Here is a 24,887-nt window from a genome sequence, read left to right as displayed (position 1 = left end):
GAATACAGGATCCAAAGGCTTGCAGTCACTGCTGCCAGGCACAGACATACCATGACCTGATCCCACCACATGGTGACTGTCCTGCCATGTGCAGTTGGTCAGCAAATGCTTGTAACATCTGTTGATTGCTGTTTGTTGTCTGCAGAATACTCATCTTTTCTAACTGCTGCACACCTGGTAGATCTGATTGTTATTTATTCACAAATACAGACAAATCAGTTCCTTCTGACGATAATGGTCAGTCAGCTCCAGGGGTGACAGTAAATGGCTTGAAAACTGGTATGTTGAAGGTTGGAATGGAACAGAGAGATCTTGTGGAGTCTTTAAATATGGAGTGAAAAATGAAGAAATGAAGTGATTTGACACTGAACACATATTCCGATAAGTACAGCTGCAACTCTTACTGTACTGCAAAAATTCCCAGAGATGAAGAGCCAGAAAGCATGATGAGGGACATTAGTGCTTACCTACAATGTCGCATGCATTTTATTAACACAGTGTGTTACTCATTGGAAGGGAACTGTCAGCCAAATGTGCATACATACCTGTATCCCACCCAGCGCAGCAGCTGTTAGCTGTGCAGAACTGATCTTGCAAATTTTCAGGTTTAGATGGGCTTTTTTTTTTTTAATAAGGCACAGCAGGAAGGAGAATTCAGAAACCAGCTCTGGCTGGGGGTTCTGCTTCAGCTTCCCTCTGTGATACTGGGGCACTTTGCTGCCCTAAGAAATTGTCAGTCTTTTCCACTTGGAAATGGAGATTGTGGTACTGCTATATATCACAGGGGAAATGAAGAACGAAAATGCTTTGAGGTAGTACTTTATGTTTTGTGTGGAAAGCACATCATTACTGTAGAATAATCAGCATTTTATTTTGTTAATGTTAAGAACAATTCCACAGTAAAAAGGGTTAGTGTACCTTTATTTGCAGTCACAAAGCAAAGTATCAAGCCTTCATCTACCTGCCAATTAGGTCACTCAATTGCTTAAAAGTGGACCTTGATCCTTGGAGATGCTGATTGACGTTAGAAGAAGCTGAGTAACAGGAACTGATGCATGTGTTTCATTCTGTGTGATCAGAAATTCACAGCAGTTTACTTGCTTGTATGCTAGGAAACAGTATTTGCCTGGTGTGTGCTAAAAACACACACCCACAAGTAAAGAAAGTAATACATGTGTGCCATGCAGGAAATTATAGGAAAGGTAGAGCCCTAGTGAAAACTGAGAGCACATCTCCTGGACTGTATCATTTTACCTTCCTCACTTGTTTGTGTTCCCAGATGTGTGGAATGAGCTTGGATAGGTTTGAGATGTTGTCTTTGAGATTTCTGGTGTGAAAGACATGTAAACAAACAAGGCAGAGCACTCCCAGCACACCCACACTGATGATCGCAGTTCAAGAAAATATATATAGTTTCACAATGTGTATTTTAGAATAATTCCTCTTATCACTTAAAATAAGACTGGGCTTATTTAAATGTGATTACTATACAGAAGTGCAAAACCTTTTAGAAATCTCAGAAAAAAAATTTCTCCTGACAGAATTAAGTTGGAGAGTATGACCAGTCAAGTGGTGGTCTGAAAAGAAACACTAGAGCAGTTACAGTGTACAGAAATGTGGAAATGTTTTGTGCCATAAATCTTTTACCAATTCATAATGTTATTGAAATAATTGTTTAAAACTCAAAGCATTAAATTTTGATTGCCTACAAGGCACAAGTTATTTAACCTTTCCCTATGAAGGTGCTTGAAATTTAGATGTATAGAAAGATGGGGAAATACAGTGAGAAAACAGAATACACAATGAATACAAAATTCAAAACTGCTTTTGAAACCTTTCCAATACTGTATAAAAATTTGCACTTTCATAAATAATGAATGACCTTTCCTTCCTTGACCTAGATTTTAGTTGTTTGCAACAAATGAGGAAAGGAAAAAAAATCACTTGAAGTCAGCAAAGCCAACTCAGCAGCCTCTATAAAACCCTTTGCCAAACTGATTAGATTTGCAGTTCACTCACTAAGCCTGCCTGGCCACGGCAGCTTTATGCAATGAATCTTTTCATTGAATAAAACTGGAATTGCAGAGGAACTAATTTTTTTTTTGTCTGAATACTTCTGTAGTGCTTGCTTAAACATGATAGTGTTTCTGATTAACTCGTGTAAGCAGTCTTATTCTGAAAAAAAAAAAAAATTCTTCCTGTTGAGCCTAATGCAGTTGTTTAATAATTAAACAGAAGCAGTTAATTGGAAAATACTGCATATGAAGACAATCCTCAATCTTTTTACTTTGATGGCTATAAATGGTTGGAGATTGGATAAAGAAGGAGTATTTTAAAAAATTCTTTCTTGGATAACACATTGTCCTAATTTGTTGATTTTAATTTCTTAATTTGTTTGACTAAATGAGAAAGTTAAAGTATCTGATTGGTTTTTTTCATATAAAATGGTATAGGTAGATCAGCATAAGGATAGAAGAATTTTGTTTCTATAGAAAACTCATGAAGCTCCAGAAATTAAAGGTTGCATTGCTCAGCAGGGAGCTTATGAGAACTACCGTGTGTCCACAGCCTCCACATAACTGCTGTTCTTATCCATGCAAAGCAGAGAGAGAGAACAACCTGCCTTTCCTTCAGTCAGTAGCTCAGATCCGGAGTGGACTGGGCCTTTACAGACTTCATTTAGGATTTTTTTTTTACAGCCTTTGCATAATTAACATTTTCATCGTTGTTAGTGGGTGTGTTAGCAAGTGAGACTTAATATAACAAAAGATTGAATTTGCTCATTATGGATTGATTTAAAAGACTATGATTAATTAAAATGATATATTCTCCAGAAAAGAAATAGTTTTAACTGGTGGTGATCCAAAAAAGCTAGAAAAAGTTCCTGTGGTGCTCCTGTCTGCCTTGTCCAATTCTTTTTCCAAAAATCAGGATGTTAATCTAAAGAGAAAAGTAAGTTTCTTAGATTCATTTTCATTTAAAAAAAAAAGAAAAAAAAAAAAAAAGACGACATATTTTCTATTAGCAAGGAAAAAGTAAAGGAAGTAGAGGAAGCATCTTTCTGAGACTGCTAGCTTTAGACCTTAACCAGAGAAGCAGCCCCTGCTGACTTTGTCTGCAGCCATCTGAAAACCATGTGTAAACATGTCTTGACCACAGGTCCTGTAGAATCAGTGGCAGACACAGTTTGGTTGGCACAGGCAAATCAGATGGCTTGAATACCAAAATAGTAGAATTTTTAAAGACAGTGGCCACAGAAAAACTTAAATTTATTAAAAAAAAAAAAGTTGGATTTCTTTACATGGTTCTTGTGAATCACTGGAATTCTCCATGCAATCTGATGGAGCTTTACCTCCCCCATGGAAGCCAGACAGCCACTGGCCAGCCTCACAGCTGGGTCTCATCCAGGACCTGATGGGAGGACAGGTGTAACAAGTGTGGAAATGACCAAGCAGCTGTTTCCACTAATTTGCTGCCAGAGGCGCTTGGGGTCTCAGCTGTGCTGTTACAATAAGCTAGATGGTGACCTACAGACCAGAGTCCCTGAGTGACTGGAGTTCCTGATCTTGTGCTTTGCAGGTTCTGCCCCAAGGCCAAGTCCTGTCCAGCAGCAGCATCCAGTGCAGATCTTGGAGGTGAGTGCTTTCAAGAGAGTGTGGAACTGTTTTCTGGGTGATGGCCAAAGACTCTTTAGTCAGGTCTCTGCGAGCTAGGAGAGTGAATGTGTCCTGAACAATAATCCTTTCTGGCTCTTAATGGGATTAAAATATGTGCTGTGAAGGACTGCCTTGCTTTTAAAATCCCCGGGAAGAATCTCCAGGGAGATCCTGTGCATAACATGCTTGTAAATCTTCTCTCTTCCTTCCCTATCTACCCAAGAAATACCTTGTTTATCTTTTAGATCTCCTCTGCTTGCTTACAAGCCATTGTTCACTGCTTTGGTGCAAATTAGTTGGAAGACATACACTGAGGGAGAGTTGGCTAGGACTGCCCAAACGTTTCCATCTGGTATTAGGTTACATCTCTCCACACTAGTGAAAAGCTCTACAAGAGAGGCAAGGTTTCATGTGCAGTACATATTGCAGATCAAGCAAGCATGAATGGTATAGATGGGTCTGGGATGCAGCCAGTGATCCAAGTTTCAGCTGTGGTAATGTAAGAGTTTTGGGATATAAATGTCTCTCAGAGAGAATCACAGAATGAGGCTGCAAAGGTGCCTATGATGTGTATAATGATATTTCATCTTACCTTGTGATGGGGCAAATCTTACAAAGTGGTATGTGTTACTAGTGAATTAAAACACAGGCCTTCAGTCAAAGTCACTGCATTTTTATGCCTTAGTTATAAGTAATTTTGAAGGTGCCTCTTTAATTCCTTCCATAGAAGACCAAACTATGGGTGCTTGATTCCCATTTGTCACCAGTGTTCTCTGATCTCTGCCCAGCTACGCTCATAAAGTGCCTCCATGTATGTTTACATAGATGTTTACTCTCCAAACAGTTCTCCTCACTCTGAAACTACTTAAGGAATGTACCTGACAACTTGCTTGGGTGGAAAAACATTCTCTAGATGTAAAAGACTGAAAGAACTGCTGTATACACTGATCTCAGTGTTCACCAAAATTCCAGGTCTGGACTGAAATATTTCTTTTGACTCATATTTTTATTTGTGTAATACTATGTTTACCAAGGTAAAAAATTTTGACATTACAAGCAAATAAAGAGTGGCAGAATGTCCTCTTGTTGTTTTAGATGGCCAAGAGAAAAAAAAAATTATAGGAAAGTAGTAACATCTTCATTTGGAACTGTAGTTTAAATAGAGCAACTAGTAAAAAACCTGCATTTTGGTAACCTTTCTGAAAAGATAATAAAGTGAGAGAGACTGAGACATTCTTCATCTGGTTATAAATCACATAAATACAATGAGTGTTAGTTATGTCTGTATTAGTCAGAATACCAAGTGTGTAAATATGACTATTTTAATGCTCTGGGTTTAGACTGTTTAAAGCAAAAATGTTGCTTACATGTTGTTGGGCAGTTTATTTCACTTAACATTATAAGCCCCTTTATCTCCTGTGCTGCTGTTTACTATTCCTAATGATTGTTAGGGAACCAAGAACAGCTATGAGGATATACTGGCAAAGATAGCCTGATAAACTGGCTGCATGGAAATTCAGGTGTTTCTTGTAGCTGTTAAGATGCATCTGTTCAAAAGATGTAAATAATTTTTCTAGAACATGCAGTTCTAGAAATGGTATGTATATTGTGTTTAGGAGAAACCATCCAACTGTTCAGGCTACTAACACTTAAACCTAGTTTATATTTCTGAGTTGAAACAACACTGTATCTGTGGAACTTGTATAGTGAACCAAACCTTTTAGTGGTATTGTTTTTTTTCATCTGGAATGACATAAATTAAGAAATCAAGCAATTTTTAAAAAGGAAATGGGATGGGGGTGTTTACATAGTTTGTCTTTTCAGGACCATTTGATGTGCTGCATTAAAGCTGCACAGCCGAACATCCACAAATTGTGTATATCTTTGTGTAGTATATTGTTGATATAAAGCATAGAATTTCAGAAATGTGAAACATTGTGCCTTGCCTTTCTTCTAGGGAAACCTTAAAATATCTTGCCAAGGTCTAGCTTCTGCATTCCACCTGTTCTATTTTCCAGAAATGTATTTTTTTTAACTTTGCAATTAGCTACATGGTTGTATAGAGGAGGAAAGTATTGCTGGCAGCAATGCGTGTCTACACTTTGAGCCCTTGCTCAATGTGTAGACACAACACGCAAACATCTTATAGCCCTGCAGCTGAGTATCAACACACCATTAATAAGCAGACAGCCTGAAAACTCAGCAATAGCAGAGCACTTGTTACAAAAAAGAGAAACGGCTTTGATCTGGCCATTGCATTTCTTTGAATCGCTGTGTTGTTATGCATAAAGAGTGCTCATGTTTAATTGGTCATCATACCTAATCTTTATATGGTCCCCCTTTATTCCAGGATTGTACAAAAGAGGAATTCCTGAAGTATGTGTTAGCTACAGATAACTCACAGCATGTTTGTTTTGGAGGAAGAGCAAAGGAAGGAAACTGACATATTTGTAAAACCTTTTTTTTTTTTTTCCTCTCTCCTCATCTAGAGCAAATGAAAATAGTACAAAGTGATGAGAGACCATCCAAGGTAATTCTAAACTGTTCATATGCAGTTTTGCTCCACCCTATATACACTCTATTTTTGTTGTTCTTGCTGTGGTCCCTTGAGACAGCTATTAATGTTACTGTGTCTTGGAATGCTTGTTACTGCATCTGGAGATGAGAAAATTCTGTCTCCCCTCAGGAATCTCTGTGGATATCAACAAACAGGTACAACATGCTCAGGCAGTGCTGGTTAGAGGGAGGGGGAGAACTCAGATAAACCTAATGTGCCAGTATAATTCAGGAAGCTCTGGATGAAAATATTTCTGTGACTTCTTGCAAGTTATTGAGTACAAGCATCACGTAAAAATCAACTATAGTTACTGTAAGAATATTAGAAGCATGCAAGTTTTGATTGTCCCAAAAGGCAAACAGCTAAGACTTTGGTACAGATGTCAACACTGTTTTAAAGGACTTGTTTTCAAATCTTTACTAATTACTGCGAAATACGTGGATTGTAGTAAAACAGCTTGTAATTAGTCTGGGACCCTTCACTCTTACGGGTCCTTTAGTGAAACTAGGACAAGTATGTATGCCAGTACAGTTTTCTGCTGTGGCAGTGATTGAACACTGGATTAAGACTTTGAATGAGCTGGGCATGGAAGAGCAAGCAGGGAAGGACTCTATTAAAAAAAAAAAAAATCTGGGAGCCTAATTTAACAAAATGTTTTGTTTCCATGTTAGATACACATTTCTGGTGCGTTTTCTTGCTCTCTTTTGATCAAGGGTGTTTTGGACTTGAGCCAAAGACTTGTCTATACACGGAACTATCCTAGAATAATTGCCCTGGAAAAAGTAGCTTGGATTAACTCCATGGGAGCAGAGTATTGTTCCAGAAGAAGTTATTTGGAATATCAACATATTTGAGTGCTCTGTCTCAATTGCTCTTTTCTCAGTTTCTCTGGAATCTTAGCTTCTCTCTTCATACCCTGGATATTGGTAGAAAAGAACAACTGAGTATTGTCATGCTGCTTGGAATTTGTGAGGTTTTAAAAGTTGCATCTGCTTCCCTAAACCGGAACACTAAACCAAGATTCTGTTCAAAAACCAAAACTTCTCCCACTCTCTGGAGTGGGTAAAGTTGATAAGGTATGTTTGCAAATAACCTTTTGGAGTTACGGGTGAAAGCATAAGAGAAAATGACCTGGGATCCAAACCCCCATATTGTTTTTGAACAATTAAAATGTAGGAGTAAGAAATCTTCAGATGTGTTCAGAGACGGGAAATACTGGAGGAGGAGATTCAGGTGGTCTTCAGTCTGTTCTCATATGCTCTGTGAAGACTCTGGAAAACAGATACTTTTTCTTTTTCTCCTTTTTTTCTTCTTCTCGTGCATGTGTTGTTCGGGGAATACAGACTGAACACTGGGCTCATGCTGTCCGTAGTTCTGTATCAACCTTAGCAGACTCGAGCGATGTGTTACGGTCGGTACCCGGACCGACCTGATGCCGCTGAGCAGACCGGTATCAGGCTCCGAGGGGCCCAGGGTTTGGTGTCTCAAACGCACCCCGCCCCACGCCGGGGGCGCTCTCTGCCCTTTTCCCCAACGGGCTACGGCCCGGCCCTCACCTGCGGCCGTGACCCGCCCCCCGGCACGGCTCTATTTTGTGTCGCCAAGGGCAAAGACATCCGAGCCCGGGGGCGCGGCAGGCGCGGAGCCCCCTGGGGGCCCGGGGAGGCGGCGGGCGACTCACGGGCGGGGCGACGCCCTCGGCCGTCCCTCCCAGGGGAAGGGGCCCGGCCCCGGGGACATTTTGTGCTGTGCCGGGGGCCGGGCACCCGCGGAGGGCGGGGCGGGGCGGAGCCGGCGGGGCACGACGGGCGCGCTCAGCGCGGGGAGCGGCGGCGGTGGCAGCAGGTTCCCGGGCCGGGCAAGGGCAGATGGCGGCCGTGCTCCTCCTCTACCTGCCCGTCCTGCCGGGGCTGGCCGGCGCCTTCAACCTGGACACGGACAACGTGATCAGCTGGAGCGGGGAGAAGGACAGCCTCTTCGGCTTCTCCCTGGCCATGCACCGGCAGCTGCAGCCGCAGGAGAAACGGCTGTAAGTGCACCGCGCCCCGCCCGGCCCCGTCCCGGGCCGCCTGCGGGGACCCTCCTTCCTTCCACCGCTGGGAAACTTCCCCTGGCGGCGGGCCGGGGTCGCCAGCCCCCGCGGGGTGTCCGGGCGGCGGCGGGAGCGGGCCCTCGGAGGGATGGGGCAGCACCTGCCGCGGGGCGCTGCGGAGCCGGGACAGCGGCCAGGACAGCGGCGGAGCGAGGGGCCGCCCCCGCGCCCCGGGGAGCTGTGGGGAGCCGGGGCTGGAAAGGGGAAGCGAGCGGCAGCCGCCGCTGGGAGCCCTTCCCGCCGCAGCGCTCTCCCGTGCGGGCCGCGCCGGCAGGCTGCAGCCCGCGCCCGCCGCGGTCTGCTCCGCCGGAGCCTGCCCTGCCTCTCGGGTTTGTTCTCCCTGTGCTTACCCGGCCTCGGGTAACCCAGGGTCTGCTCTTCAGACGGACCCTGCCCGGGAGTGCAGATGAGCGGTGATACAAAGAAGTCAGGAAAAATAAGTTGGTGGCAGTGGCGTATATGTGAAACTTATTTTGGGAAATTATGAAGGCAAAATAAGGCTCCTGTGTACATCTTCTACATCCTTGCGGCTTTGTGCCCACAGCAGAGTAATGCTGGACCCCACCCTATCCAGTAGGGCTGGATGGAGTGTGAGTATAAAGTATTGTTAAATAAATGTTCCCTCGTCTAATACTTAGTTTTAATTCAAGGCAAGATACACCCATTATCCATATAGAGTTAACGGGAGAAGGAAGCTGGAAAGAAGTAATATTCTTCATAAAGTTAGGTGGTAAATTGAAAAATCCTGTGGGCTCATTTTACTCACACTTGCATTCTTGTGTGATTTCATAAAAATTACAGCGTGTGGAGGAGTATAAATCACATACATGTTTCATTTTCCATCTAGCAGATAAAATGACCCATAGCATCCTGAGGAATGAAATGCAGATCTGTGAGCTCCTTTCCAGAGGCCTTTATCTTAATTCTTGACAGGATACGCTTGCATAGGTCTCATTTTGGTACTACCAAGAAAGCAGTGCCTGAAGCTCGTTAGTCTCCTGTTGCATTGTCAGTACTGGCAGAATGAGTGTGTAGGAATACGCAGACAGCCAATTACTGAGAAGAAAGAAACAGCAGAAACACAAGGACAGTCACAGTATTCAAGCTGGTATGTACTATTTGGCTGAAATGCCTCAGAGATTATAGGCATGAAAGTTCAGTATTGTATGTCTAGTAAGTGCTTCCTCAGGCAATCCAGTGTGGGGAAAGAGCAGAGCCAGATGCTATCTGCCTTGACATGGCTTTCTGAATCCAGGCTTTCATGAGAAGCAAGGGTCTCTATTAGAGACAAAACTAGACTAGGCAAACTGCATTTTATGGTGATATGTGCCTCTGAGTGTGAGGTGTCTTGGCCATTTTTCAAATCCATGGGTTTTAGCATAAAAGAATTGGAATGTTACCCTGGGTAGCTGCTGGGTAGTATGCCTGGAATGAAACCTTTTCTGTCAAACAGGCATGTTGTAGTCACTTTGAACATCATTTTTCTGTCTGTAAGAGTAGTAGTGCGTGGCTTTAAGAGAACAAGACATTAAATATGCTGAACTATCTTTCTTAGGGACTGAGCTGTGTTTAGCTCACTTTGTGAGTTCTGTCGTCTGAAACAGTGGTTTTGGTGGGGAGTCTTGAAGAGAAGCCTTCCATGCTAGGCATTTTTTCTATCAGATGAAAATGAGCTCGGTTGAGCTAATACCAAAGGATTTGTGTGCTCTTTTCTGTGGAAACCTCATGCAATTTCTAAATTGATTGACTCTTCATAGATAGAACATGTGGTATCTGCTGTCCAGATACTTGGGGAAGGTAGAAAGTTACAGGAACAGAGGTCATACTGAGGTCTGCTGCTGAGAAACAGGTATGTCTAATGCCTGCATGCTGCCTGTTACCTGGAACAGCAGGACTCAGGGGTGCAATACCTCTGCATTCCCAGATGAATTTTGGTCTGTCTTACCTCTGCTGCAAAAGTGGATTTGTGTTCAGCTATCTCTTAGTCAGAAGTATTTATTTTACCCCATCTTCTTGAATGGATGCTAGTTTCAAAACTTGGTTACAATTTAGAGTGTGAGCACTGTTAAGTAGTTGCCAAAAATACAGAAACTCCAGTTCCTACTGAAACGTAATTAAAAGTGCTACTTGGAATCTCATCTGTCAGGAACCCTTATTTCAAAGAAAACTGTCATCTTGAGCATCCTTCTACCCCTTCAGTTTTACAAAATCAGAAACACTATCATAGACATGTGCAAGATCAGTCCATCTTTGGAAAAACAAGAAAATGAGAGGTGAAATACATTGATTCTATTCAAGGCCTAAGGGCTTGGAGCAAGGCTTGGTAAAACAAACGAAATTATACGTAATTTTTCTCTTACCTCTCTTAAGCATTTGTTAAGTGAAATGGTTCCCTCTTCCTCACTCAGGATTATTCAGTGTTAATCATTACAACAATCCTCTGTAAAGATGAGGGTGGAGAATGTCTAGGAAGTGTGACAAATAAAGGTATAGCTGAAATAGTCTTTGATTAAACATGGTGGTTGCTTTTGATAATCTTTTTTCTTAGTCACAGAATACTGTGGATTGCAGATTAGCTTGGAATGGCAAATTAATTTATTAGTGTTAGCTACAAATGCCACGTTTGCTAGTGAGGAATTACTTAACTTTCAACATCATGAACAGATGACTGTTCAATTGCTTTGACATTTGTTGTAAATGGTACTGAGAATAAAGCTATGGACTAGTAACAAGATTTTGGTTTTGAGTATCTTCAGGTTAGAAGAGTTAGAAAGTTTGTCAGATGGAGATGAGAAAAGCTGTAGTTTATATGACTGAAAGAGGACTTCTAATGGTGTGGGGGTGTGAAAGACAGCTGAATGCAAACTTTGTGTGCATCGAGGAACATTAATGTTGGAGGTACCAAGGCAGCCTCCCTGGATTTGTATGTATGGTTCTGGTTAAAACACGGTGAATCAGGCTGCAGAAAAGGCTGATGGAGCTCTAAAGGAGCTGGGCTTATTGCCCTGTGTAAGTTTGTTTTGTTTTTAATCTGTCCGTATGATGAAGAGAGTTCTAGTTCTGCAGGGGAATGGTGGCACAACAGCAGTGCATTTCATCTGCAGACTGGAAGCAGGTTTGCAACTTAGCAGGGTCTGAGACTGGGGGAAGGCATAGCTGTGGAGAAATGTGGTTAAAATGTAAGTGGTACTGAGATGAAAATGTGAGTGTATCCAGCATCTTTAGATGGAGACTACACTGATTATGGGTATATTATCTACTATATGTTATCAATATACTACTGTTATAATAAAAATATAATTACTAGCCACTCAGTATATATGTAGTGCATGCAGTCACATATATGTAATTTTATAGAATATATAGAGATATGGTCTGTATGTATACATGCTCCATGTAAGATGTCCAGCAAGTCACTGTTCCGGTTTGGTTGTAATTCACAATGATTTAAGCATCTTGAATTAAAACACAAACATCAAGAATATCTAAATTTGTATATTACTTTCATAGAATCATTTGGGTTTGAAAATACCCTTAAGGTCAGTCCAAGTGTAAGCCTAACCCGTTAACCAGTTTTTATTTGTGGTTTGGAATGATAGAATCACAAAATATCCTGACTTGCAAGGGGCCCACAAAGATCTGCTTGCAAGTAATTCTGATATTATTTTCAGTAGAAGTATAGAGCTGAATTCAGGTAGGCTTCTTGTTATCGTGTAAGGTAAAAAAAGGCAAGATACTGTAGTTACCAACATTCAGGATTCTCCCTTCAGCTGAAAAGCAGTATTGAAAGCTGTGGATAGGCACTTTGTCAAGACTGCCCTGACCATTACCAGCCATAAAATCCTAAAAATTGCAGTGTCTTATTGAAATTTCTACTTGTCACAGGTTTTGCTGACACTGCACGTCTCTGCTGTGAGCTATTATATCAATACATAACAAAGTTGCCTTGGGTCGGCAGGACTGCTGACACTGCTGTACTGCTGCAGTGCATCCTCAGTGGCATTTAGCCAGTACTTTTGTGTTCTCCGAGGGCTTGGACTCAGAGACGCTTTGCTCCCGCAACAAAGAGCTGGATTATGCTGGTCTGCAGTGGAAAGTGACAATTGCTGCTTGCAGAGGTGGTGTGTGTAATTCCGACTTTGGGTGAACTGAGTTAATAACAGTGCATGGTTACACCGTCAGGTTTAAAAGCTGTAATAGTGATGGTATTTCGTTAGTGCTTCTGTCAATTGAAAAATAAAGCATTTGTAAAAAAATTCCTTTTTATTTAGGCTGCGATTTTACTGTGTTACTACACCTAGTATTTTCTTCTCTTGAGTGTCTCTCTGGTTTTGTCTACGCAAACTATTCTTGGATAACCTGCTTTAGTATGCCTATTTGCTTTCTTAGTGATAGTAGGGGAGTTTGTCTATCTTGAGTGTTCAAGATAGATGTCCTGTGGCAAAGGTCAGGATCAAATTAAGTAGGGAAGGAGGAGGGAGGAGTAGGTGAAGAGTTTTCTTGTAGTGGTAAGGGACAGATTTTCAGGGAAGATCCATCGTGCTAATATCACGAGTGAAAGAAGTGAGACAAATTTACATTGCTTAAGGGATGTGTGGTTGTTACAGGAGGAGCAAACTGCAGAAGGCTGGCTTTTGTCCCAGTACTGATTTTGAGTTATGTTCTTGGTTATTGGTGGCAGAAGCCAGACAGGTAGGTTGGCTTCTCATAAGTGTTTTTCTCATAAGGCCTAACAAGCAGAGAAGAATGATTACTGATCTAATTTGTTGCTATCTGATTTCTCCACCAAATAAATGAAATTAGCATGTTGGGTTGCCTGGCATGTTGCAGCAGTAAATTGTTCACCAGCCGGCATGGGCCATTCTTTTTTCCTCTGTTAAATTCCACCTGCATGTGCCAGAGCAAATGTAAGTTTTGTAAGGAATGCATTTTGGTAAATTCTTACTGGAGGTACCTCATTCATTTTGAAAGAACTTTAAGCATTTAAAATCAGCTATTGTTTAAATGTTTTATAACCAGCCTGGGTCTAGGTGAATCATTCTAGCCATTCTAGCCACTTTTTGAGGACATACTGTGTGGAAAGGACAAGACTGAGATTAAACTATTGGGCAAATGTCAGTTTAAGAGAAAGTAAGTAAAAATCCATATTACCGAATGAGCAGATGGTGGTCTGTACTGTGAAACATTAGCTGGAAAATGAACACCTTATTGTGGTATTTAACAAGGGCAGGTAACAACATGGGAATATTTGATGAAAGAACTATGCAGAATAGTCTGGAAAACACTGAATGATTCCTTTATTAGCACTGGATATATTTAAATGCAATATACATAAGCAAGTTACTGCTTTGAAAGTAATGGGAGAAGAACGCAGCTTAGAAAAACAAATGTGAATGTGGAAAAAAGGTTTTACTTCCATTTTTAAGGGAATCATTCTGTATGTTAAAATAAATGAACTATACCATAGGTCAATAAAGTTCCTTTTGCAGCTCTAGCATAAAACGTATTGTGTATTCTTGTTAAAATTCTCCTCCCTTGGGTTTAAAGTATGGTGAGTATCACATTTTCTAAGATTATTTTGAGAATTCCATAGCAGTTACTTTGGAAAAGAGACTTTGGAAAAGTGCAGTTATGTTGGTTTAGCTTAAAGGACAGGCAGTGTGTATTCTGCTGTGAAGAACCTGAGGCAGATCTCTGTATCAAAATAACAGTGAAAGGCAAAAGGTGCTGCTTCTTGCATTGTGATTTTTGGAGCATTTGCTCCATTATGCAATGGTCATTTTTGGATCTGCTGGAGCAGTGGCTGTTTTTCTTGTTTCCTCCTACAGAACTGCTCTGAAAGTATGTAATTTCCTTATGTTGATTTCCTTTAAGGAGTTGAGCTAATGTGAGTGATGATGATTAGATTGTGTTGGGAAAGGAGAAGGTCTGCTGGATCAAGGAGAAAAGAAGGAGGGGTTTATGGGATGGACCCTGTCAAGATGCCATCTACAGCATAAAAATGTACTCTGGTCCCTCCAGGGTAACACGGACAGATCCTGCTTTGGATTTCACTGCCAGCTGGTGAATTTCTAGGGTGCTCTTCAGCTGTATTCCTTGCATTTGTTTTCTGTTTTCAAGAAGTTTGGCGATCATCTAAGAAATAGAGAACAGCAGATAGGAATGATCAGCATTGTTGAGTTTGCTGATAGCTAGTGTCCATAGGAATGGTAGAATTTTCTCAGACTGAATGTTACTTCCTTTTCAGTGAAGATGACTTTTTTTGGAAATGGAGCTGTATGTACTTAGTCTCTGCATGTTTCATCTGTCATTGTCACCTTCCTCAAAAGTAGGTCTATCAAATATATCTTTAGAAAACAAAGAATTGCAAATATGCTGCGAACAACTCACTCCTGTATTGCCCGGGGTTGTTTGCTCAGCAGCACATGCATGGGTCAAAGGTCTGAGGGAAGTCCTGGAAGTGGTCAAAAGTGGCAACCAGCTGTTACAGATAGCCAGGACAGCATCATCATGTGAGGTTGGATTTTTTTTTGTGTCATTTTCTTACTGCTCTTCCCACAATACTCTGCTAAGAGAATTATAAAGATTGGTTAGCCTTGCACTTTGTGAGAATATGGGGAGTGGCAAAAGAAAAAATGTATGTATGTGTGCATGTGGAGCAGTAGCAGTATACAGAGTAAGAGGATGCAGTAGGTTTCTTGGCATAGTCTCAAACATACGTCATTTTGCAAAAAATCTTGTCCTTAAGTTTTTAAAGCTGGTTGAAATTCCCAGTTTGTACATTCCTATTCATAGTAAAATATAATGATTTCTTTTTCCACTGATGTGTATAAAGAGCAGTTTCTTGTGAACGTATCATTTAATTCTGTTGATCTGTTTGATCAATATTTGAGTATCTGCGTAGAGCATAAAATGAGCTCTCTGAGCATCCCAGCTGCACAGCATTTGTGTGACCTGTTTCTCCTAGGAAAATACCTTATTGCGGTGTTGTTCTTCCAAGTGATTTGAGTGCCTGTGTTTTCAGTTAATTTGAAGGTGTGGAGGCATAATGTGTCATGTACCCAGTGACACATCTGCTTTTGTCATTAAGTTCATGGCTTGAAGAAAAGTCTTACTCAAAGTGTGGATTATAGGCATTTAGCCCAGGGCTACGATGGCTTTAAGACTGAAGGAATAATTCGAACTGTGCTTTAGCATGCAAGTGCCTTCAGGCTGTTGAATTGTGTGTTTGATGGCTGTTCCTGTACTCGTTCTCTGACTAAGGATTACGTATCAGGAAGGTCCACGCTTTTTTTACATGTGCAGAGTTCTTTTGCCCACTCCCACAGGGTACTCCTGTAGTCCAGGGGCTTAGGTTGGCAGCAGGGCAGGGCACAGCTCAGCTCAGGGATGCCAGTGTTGGTCTGGTGTGGGTGAGCTTCCTTCCCCCGGGGTTCTGCTTGGTATGTTTCAACTAAATGTGATCAACTGTTCAGACCGTGAATCAGCCAGAATTTACGTGGTTGTGTATGTACTGCAGGGGGTGTCTACCTGTCTTGGTATTCCCCCTATAATTCAGAGGGAGATGGTGGTAAGGCTGGAAAAGGAGGAGCAGGGGGGAATCTCATAAATTGGATGTATGAGTGAAGGAACTGTGGCTTGGGTTAGCATCGGGAGCAGTTGCTCTTCAAATTCTGCAGGGCTGTATTAGTTGCTGTAGTGTGTTATATTGCCCATTGATTCTACAGTAAAATGTCCATCCTTCCTGTACGTCTTTCATGCTTTTTAATAGTTTAATTATGGTGATAAATGAAACTGATGTACTTCATTCCATGAAGGAAATAGAGGAATGACATCTCAACCCAAATATTTGTTTTGTGCTGAATTAGAGCTGCGATATATTTTTTTTAAATGGCTTTCAGCACATTGAATGAACAGTCTATGCCTGTTAAGGTTGTTACCTCTCTAACAAGTAGTGCCTTCAAATACTGACTGGGTGCTGCTTTCAGATTTTCTTTTTTCCCCCCAAAAAAAGAAGAAAATGAGCAACTGTTTCCATATTTTCGTTGCTTTCGTGTTTGTTTTCTAAAACGTACCTAATGTATGATGTGATACTTCTTCAATTTTTCATGAACTTTATATAGAGATGCCATGTGTAGTGGGGATACGAAGACAAGTCCTGCAAACGTGAGGAAGTTTAAACGAATTCTGGGGTTTTCTATGGCATGAATGGCCAGCAGCCCAACTGCAGGAGACAGTAACTCCTGATTTCTGTTATGCGCTTCTTTTCGTCAGCCTGTGGAGTGAGCCACGTCCGCAAGACACTGACCCCAGCACAGGCTTGGTGGGGCAGCTGCTTGTGCAGGGCCCGCCGTGCCGCAGAGCGGGGCGGTGGCCGGGCAGCGCCCTGCCGCGGGGCCTTGGCAGCAGAGCAAGGCTGCGGTGCTGGGGCGGCGGCGGTGGGCGCTTCACTCTCTAGTGACTGTAGGTAGCTGGGGACTGCTGGGTCACCCTGGCTGCTTCGCTGCAGCTGTCCTTGCTTGCCTGTCCTGCTGCTGTCGGGACCCGCAGCTTTGCATCTGCAGTGCAGAGTGGCTGGGTTGTGCCCGGCTGGTTGTGGTGGGACTCCCGTAGTTCAGTCCTTCTAGTGCAGACACGGGGACTGTGGGCAGGGGCTGAGCTAGAAGCGCCAGGACTTTGGCTCCCAAGTTAGTTTCTTGAGATGGTGCGCTTGTCACTTCTTGAGTTAAACTGCATGTTTTTGTAAGAGGATTTCATGCAGGACCGGGCATTGCCGTGTTAGAAAACCTGAGTGAAAATCCCTTTAACAGAATTTCTTCCATAAGTTTGTCATAAATGAATTATAAAACTGTCTAACACATATTTTACAGTACGGGTTCATAGTCAGGTCTGTTCCTGGCCACGGATAGTCTTCCTTTTAAGTCTGAAAAATCTATAGATTGTAAGGGAGGAATTAAACTTGTAAGTAGTATACAAGTTGCACTTGCTATTTGACAGTCTGAAAACTATGAGATGTCTGCTGATTAAAGCCAGAGAGTGGTGTCTGAAATGGGAAACTGGATTTTGAAACACGAATTTGGAGCAGACTGTACCATTTCTTCTAAGAGAAATGCTCTGTACCAATGGAAATGAGATTTGCAAAACCTGTTTCAAATCCAGACAGGCTGGGCTCTGGACTGTGATGGGAAAGTATTTATTTTTCCATGTGACTTTCAGAAAGTCAATAATAAGTGGCCTTTCCAGAACAACAGGTATCTTTGTAGTTCCAGTTTTGCTTTGTAGTAGCTTGCCCTAGTCCTTGTGCTGCTTTTGGCTTCTTTTTCCAACGTCTATCATAATGTTTCCTAAAAAAAGCTGAAGAAATAAAATGAAAATTGCAATCCTTCAAGTGCCAAGCCTCCAGGCAACAGAGATTAATGATGTACTTGGCCACAGCTTTGCACTGTTAGTTCCAAAATGTAGCTGTGGAGTATCAGATCAGGAGTATTCAGTCACTTAAAATAGCTGTTCATAACATACTGACCATGATGGGTGTCTTTGTAAAAAGCATCACAAACAAGCTCCCTGCTGATGCAGTTACAGGTTTTGTTTTGCTGGGGAGGGGATTTTTTTGGAGGAACCTGTAGTTGAGCTCCAATTCCCATTAGCAGCTGGAGTGTGTGAAGGGACAGTCTCTGTGCTAATTAGTCTGTGGTGCTCTTGTCCTGTGGCTTATTTCCGTTGTGGAATGCCAAATCCAAGCATGAAGCAGGGGTGGTGCCACCAGTATTCACAAACAATGTCTGTTCCACTGACCAACTTCAGTTATGTTGAAATATTGTGGTGGTTAAATGCATCCATCCTCTGTGTTTGTTAATTTTAAAATCAGTTGAGACCAAATCAGTTCAGAGGACTGAAAATATAGCTCAGGTGGAGGGCTGTAGATGCCCACATTGTGATCAGGGGTCTCTGCCTGGGGGTTTCAAACATTTGATAGATGATTTCTGACTGGTGATTTTGTAGTAAAATTTAAACTGAGTTAGAGCTAGTTACTCTATTTTCTTCATTTTGCTAAATTTAGTGAAACTTATTCCCAAGGGGGCACTGGAACTGGGAGAGAGAAAAGATGTAGGAATCTAACTGTCCAGTCAAGGGTGAGACATTTCATGGCATTTAGTGTCGTCAGTTTCCGAATTTGCCCCCCTTGTGGAGTCTTTCAGGAAACATAACGAAGTGCAAAGTCTGCAGTGGCAGCATTGTTACCTGAGAACAGCGATATTAAATTTGAAACTTGTGCTCAGTGGAGCCTACAAAATTGGAAATTACTTATATAAGTTAGTATTTAATTTGGCCTTTATGTGGAAATGGTTAATGGTTTCTTACCCAGGAAACACATTGATGATTTCTACTCCAGTCTATTAAGGCTCAGAGCAGGCATTACAGATGTGTTGCTTTTACTTTTAAAGAAAGGCTGGCAAAGATGTGGTGCCTTGTTTGGGTAGAAGGATACCATGGAAAAGGAAAGAATGTAAGGAATGAAGAAACCTTTGGGAGATAGCAGAGTATCTGAGTTGAGTGCAGACTGTGGTATTTTTTGTATTTGTTCAAATCAAAATGTAATTTACTCAATGAAAGCCTCTTACTTTGAACGGGATTTCCTCTCTAAAAACATGGAAGATCATCTCCCTCCTTTTACTTGATTTCTTTTGAGTGTTTATTCCAAAATAGAACTGTAATGAATTGCTGATAATTTTTGTTCTCTGAAGAATGTTGCAAAAATCATATGTTACCCTTGGACAGTTCCAGGCTGTAAGTGAAGAAAAGAATTTCACTGTCGAGTGAGGGAATACTTCCAGGAGCTTGGAGGATTTCTGGATTTCTTTTGATATGGTTTTCTCATCTTTGACTTTCCTTTTGGAAGAGACCAAGGTAGTTTTATAAGCAGTATTGGAGGGAGTTCAGATAGCTGTGAGTAGAAACCACTCCCAGTTCTCACTGTTGTTTTCATTGGTTGAGAAGGAGCCATGGCTACCTACTAAACATTTCAAGAATTACCAGTTAAAGCTGGGAGGGTTTTGAAATCTGCACCCTACTGCTTAATATTCTGTAGGATATGTTGAAATGGAAAACTCGTGTATTTTACTTTGGATTTTAACGACTCTTTTGGGCCACATCTGATTAAATGAAGTTACACCCTTTCTTCTTGGTGTTCACCTAACTGTTCTTGCTGAGTACTGGTTTTTAGAAGCATGAAATAGTGAAGAAAATGCAAAGCTCAATATGCCTCTGGGTGCAAGTGAGGAAATCGGATGGAGGTCTTGTGGTTTGTGTTGCTGTGGCATTAGGGGTGCGAATGTCAAGTGAGGCATAGGCCACGTGGTCTTATTCTTCTGCCTGATACCCAGAAATGTTCTGTACTAACCAAGACACTTCCTACCAAGATATTCTGCAAATGTGCCCACAAAGAAAGGAATATTTGACTGCAGTCTAACCCACGGCACTTAGCACGGTTATAATGAATAAGGCATAAAAGTACCCCACTTCTCCGTGGGGGATGAGAATTTGAGCAAAATTGTGGGGACAGGTAGATGGGTTTGTCCTCCTCGCCCTCCCCAGAAGGGACAGTGTTTGGTAAGCCTTGTGTCCTCAGCTGTGCTGAGTGGTGACCTGGGAGATTAAGCTTATGATTGCAATGGCACTGTTAGTGCTGTATGTAGCCACTCTGCAGTTAATGCATTCTCACCCTCAGTCCAGAGGAGCACTGTGTGTTGCATTCAATAAATCGTGCTGTTCCAGAATCCAGCTGGCTCTTCTAAATGGAGCCAGACCTACAGTTCATCTGGAACCAGACTTACAGTTATATTTTTGTGACACTGGTCAGCGGCAGTTGACAAACTGAGGCCTGGTGCCTGCCTGAATGTGGGCAGTGAGTTCTCACCTTCTTCTGCTTCTGGGAAATATGTGGGTTTATGGAGCATGTTTTCTACACACACTTATCCAAAGGTCTGTGTAGATGTCTTGATACCTTTCCTGAGACTTGAGTAGTGCTTGGCATAAGTGGTGAAATGGAGCTTTTCTTGCCACAAGCTGTTGTGTTTGGCTGTAGAGTAACAAACACTGCAGTGAGGTAGGGTGGGTGTAGCTGCACCATTGGGTTCCGTGGAGGGCTGTGGTGCTCTGCTGGTCCCTGTCCTGAGAGCATGGGCCAGCCCTCCCTGCTGTGTTCCAGCTGCACCTCGCACACGCAGCTACAGCCGTGGTCACTGGTGTCCGTGCGGGGCAGGCAGCACGCGCCTGAGCCAAGACTGCGCCTCAGTCCTGGAGCTCTCATCTTAAGGGATTATTTTATATTGGCTATGAATCTGGGGCTGTAAGGGAGTAAATCGGTTCCTGTAAGTCAGCAGATGCTCATAATTGGCAGTGGGACTTCAGTTATTATTATGCATCTCCAATAAGTAATTAAGAGAAATCAATAATTAAAATAATAGTAATCAATAGAGCAACTCGACTGATTCATTTGGTTAAAAATCAGAATTTGTGTTTGAAATTGGAAGACCTGTTTTAGTTATAACTGGAGCTAAAAAACATTGCAGTTTTATGCCAGCTTTATGAGAGAATTCAGGATTTCTTTTCCCTAACACTGTCACTTGATAGATGCTTCTTTTAAATTCAATTCTGTTAATAATTTACTATGTTACATTTCTGTAGATTAACACCTGTGCAGTCTGATTGGCCCAGGGAAAACCCAGTTGGGTTTAGTATGTATTAAAGCAAGATGTATGGGGGAAAATCAGGATTCAAGTAGTTAGAAGCATCTGTTTCTGTAATTTACGTGAGGAATAGCAATACAGCTGTTGTCTGACATTGGAGTCATGGTAAACATTAGATACTAACTCATCATAACTCAAATAATAAAAAGCTAAATCTCTGACAGGAACTGGTTCTAAGAGATGTTTATGTTCGGTGTACTGCATGGCTGAGCTTCTGTTTTCTGTGGAGTAGCAAGGCAAACCTGCCATGGGATAGAAAAATCAGTAAAATTGCCTGCATGTTGGAGTGTTGGGTTTTCATCTCCCACTCTTGACACTGGGGCGTTATTTTGTTACCTGAATATGGATTCTGGAACATGATTTTGGGCATTCAAACTTAATTGAAAGTAGTTACAGTAGACCATGTCCACAGACCTTCAGGGAGAAGTCCCAGTGAATAAAATGAATCATACTGTGAGCATGGGTGAAGGGAAACTAAGAATTGGTTTTTGTCACTTTCCATTTGCAGAGGAAAAGTTCCTAGGTTTTAAGTGTCCATGTTTCATCTGCCAATATAAGGAGATAGTGATAGCTGGAAGAGCATCCCCTCACTCTCCCCTTACCTCTGACCTGTAGAAAGAGGTTTTGCTTGCCAATGAGAAAGCTAAAATGGAACATGCATAGCTGCGGAAAAAGCTAACCTGGTTTTGGCATAATGAGCTCAAACTTGATTAAAATTCTTTTATTAAATCACAGCTGAGTAAGTAGCCACAGAGTAATGACTGGAATGTGTCCTCTCTCTGGAAGGACTCTGTTGAGCACGTAGCACAGATCAGTGTATGAGCTGATTCATTTGTACTACTGCAGTCATGCTGAAATTCACACTGATGCATGGTTCATGTCATACTTCCATAGTTCCGTGCACACTGTTTATTTTTAAATTAAGCCATTTGGCTTTTATAATAGAATTTTGATTTTTTGAATGTACCTTTTAAAGGGTAGGCAAGCTGAACAGCAGCTCTGTTGATCAGAAATGGCAGTGTGTTTGCAAGGAATTTTTTGTTTTGTTTGATTTATTCAGCCAAAGATTAGATGCGTGTGGCTTTCTTACTTAAATTCCTGACAGCGTTGATAATCCTTGTAACATTTATAATCATCACCTTCAGTAACCTGTCTTGCGGAACCCAGAGGCATAGGTTTAGTCTTCTCTGCTCTGGTCTTTAGGGCAGAAAAGTAGTAAACAAGTACAAAGGAGTTGTGCCACTTTTTAATGGATCTTTGGTTGCTACTTGAAAATACATTTCAGGATTTATCATAGTATTATACTTGAACTGATCTAATCCTTTGTGAGCACTTACTCATAGTGTGCGCTTCTGTTGGCCTGTGTTTTAAGGAGTTGGAGTGAAGTACCTGAGAGAATTCAAGTTTTTGTATCTGGTGAACCTTGAAGATTAGTGACAGGATTCTTGATAACAGTTCTTTGAAATCCAGAAGGTTTTAAATAAGTCTGCTTTGAAATTCTTTGTTGTAGTGAAAAATAACGTAGGCAATATTTGGATGGGGGGGTATGGGCATTGGGAAGAATCTGAGGTTGCCGGTTTCCTTTCAGATTGTGTTGGATGGAAGCAATACATTTTTTAAGAAGGCTGAGCGATTTCATTTTTCATCTGGTGACCTCAGTGGTGTCTGAGATGCCATTGAATGTTTGTGGCTTTTTATGGCAGGTGGCACATCTTCCCACTCCATATTCTGTTGGCTACGCTGTTTATTCCCTCAGTGCTTCAATATGGCAAGAGCCTCTCCTGCCATCAGGATCGTGGTATGCTGTAAAAGGTCATTCAGCTAGAGAGAGGGACAGTCTCACTATCCTGTAGAAAGGAACAGGGTTTATTTTCTTGACTCAGTACTGCCACTATCAGTAGGATGCACGTGGATTAATTAAACCAAATTAGATATTTAAATTCGAGAATGTTTTAGTTTTGTTTGCAATGTTGAAACAAAAGGTTTTTGATTTCTGTAAGTTAAGTTCAATACATAATTTTTACTCCCTCAGGCTGTGAATGAAAAAGTAGAAGTAATAAAAATTTCTGTACGTTAGGAATTGAGTACCTCAGCTTTCTTAGAGTTACGGTTGTTAATTTTAAAAGAAGTCATCTGTCTTTCTCTGGATAACCAGAACTGAGGAGAAAATGTATCTATTCTGCCATAACTCAGAAATAGGTGCTTTGCAGAAGAATTACTCTTGAGAGATTACAATTAAATGAACTGTTGCCAAAATTAGAAAATTTAGTTGTTGATGGTCTTTCTAAAATCACAGTTGTTTACAAACTCTTGTGATGACTGCTATGTTTCTGAAAAAATGTCTGAAAAACATGGCAGATGGACATAGGAGGGAAAAGCAGAAAACCTTTTAAACCAAACCCCACCTACATGGTGTGTCCAGTGTATGGTCCAAACCTGAAGGTTCCAGCATTCAGGGGGCTTACCTTCATGAGGAGGATAAATTATGGATTGTGGGAGAATTTAGTCCTATAGAAATAGTGAAAATTTGGTTGTTTCACAATCCAGAAAGAATTCTGTGGTTTAAAAAATGCATGGTTTCTGATAACACATCAATTTCATTAAATTCAGGCGAACAGTGGCGTAGGACTGGTGTAAAACTGGAAGACAGCCTGAGAACAGTATTTACTGTTGTAAGGGTTTCTGGTCATTTTAGTGACTTTTCCCACCCTTATCAACCATTTCTAGTAAGGCAAAAATACCCCACTTGATACCCTGATAAAAAGATGATTTTCCCCAAACTGCCAGACACCTACATTTTATCAACCACTCTCAGTGAGTATTGCAACAATAATAACAGTAATAACAATACAGGGATTGGCTTGCAGGTCCAATAATTGTAATCTGCATTACTGCTGTACAGCTTCTCTCCTCCCCCTCCCCACCTTGGCTGTTTTTAAAAGAGCCGGTGCTGTGGTGTAGCTCTTCATCCATCCTCAAATGTTGGCATGTCAAACCTCTGGCAACACGGTGAAAACGCTTCTAATTCTGTTGCCTTTCTCTTTTCTAATATTCCTTCTGCATATTCCTTTAAATCATTTTGCTTTCCCTGCAGATTGCTGGTTGGAGCTCCCCGGGAAAAGGCCTTTCCAGCCCAACAAGCCAACAGAACAGGAGGGCTGTACAGCTGTGACATTGCATCTCCAAATACAAATTGCATGCGTGTCAAATTCGATGAGGAGAGTAAGTTCTTCAGTGCTTTTGTTTTGAATTGAAACAGTTGTCTGATTCTTGTTTGATGCCCTTTTCTGAGGCAGTGTATCAGGCAGTTGCTTCTAGGGATTTATACATAACTACTTCTTGCATCAGAGCTTCATTGCAAAGGTAGTATGAGATATTTAAATCTTGGTAGAGTTTTACTCGTTTGTAAATCGATGTAACATGAAGTAATAAGCTAGAAGTTTATTCAAATGGATGCTGTTAGTGATAAAATGTACAGACACTGCCACCTGCAGACTGTCTGGTATTCTGTATGAAGAATCTCTCCTGACATGGGCTTCAAAAAAAAACCAAACAAACAAAAACTCAGAAAAAAGAAAATGTAGTGAACTGTTAATATCTGAAGCTGTGTTATGATACTCTGCAGCTGACCCGAAGATGGAGAGTAAAGAAGACCAATGGATGGGTGTAACTGTCCAAAGTCAGGGGCCAGGAGGAAATGTGGTGGTAAGTGCTAAAGTACTAACAAAAACATCTGGGGTCTGTACAGTACATGTTCTGAATGGTCTGTATTTCTGTGCAGCTTGCTGAAAGGCAACTTGCCTAAGTTCTTGCCTAAGTTTACTCCTTTGATT

The 24,887-nt window shown here is 41.5% G+C and overlaps 1 protein-coding gene across 6 annotated transcripts in view; it reads left to right on the top strand.

Annotated features, from left to right (window-relative positions):
• The first annotated feature begins 3,526 nt into the window (after window positions 1–3,526).
• The window catches only part of ITGA6 (integrin subunit alpha 6), a 44,737-nt gene continuing 23,376 nt past the window's right edge, over window positions 3,527–24,887 (top strand). For 3 of the 6 annotated variants that reach the window (XR_010722130.1, XM_066189935.1, XM_066189931.1), the window contains exons 1-3: window positions 8,075–8,242; window positions 24,149–24,276; window positions 24,680–24,759. Coding sequence is in view for 5 of the 6 variants with exons in the window: in XM_066189935.1 (XP_066046032.1) it covers window positions 8,082–8,242; window positions 24,149–24,276; window positions 24,680–24,759 (369 nt within the window). In the remaining variant the exon portion in view is untranslated. Of the gene's footprint in view, window positions 3,636–4,500; window positions 4,629–6,145; window positions 6,187–8,067; window positions 8,243–24,148; window positions 24,277–24,679; window positions 24,760–24,887 lie in introns of those variants that run through there. The other 3 variants (XM_066189932.1, XM_066189933.1, XM_066189934.1) reach the window with 3 other exon arrangements.

Source organism: Chamaea fasciata, unplaced genomic scaffold (genome assembly GCF_029207755.1).
Source record: "Chamaea fasciata isolate MVZ Bird 193981 ecotype frontalis unplaced genomic scaffold, bChaFas1.0.hap1 SCAF_8, whole genome shotgun sequence".
Lineage (NCBI taxonomy): Eukaryota > Metazoa > Chordata > Aves > Passeriformes > Sylviidae > Chamaea > Chamaea fasciata.
This window is presented reverse-complemented; position numbering and strand designations above follow the sequence as displayed.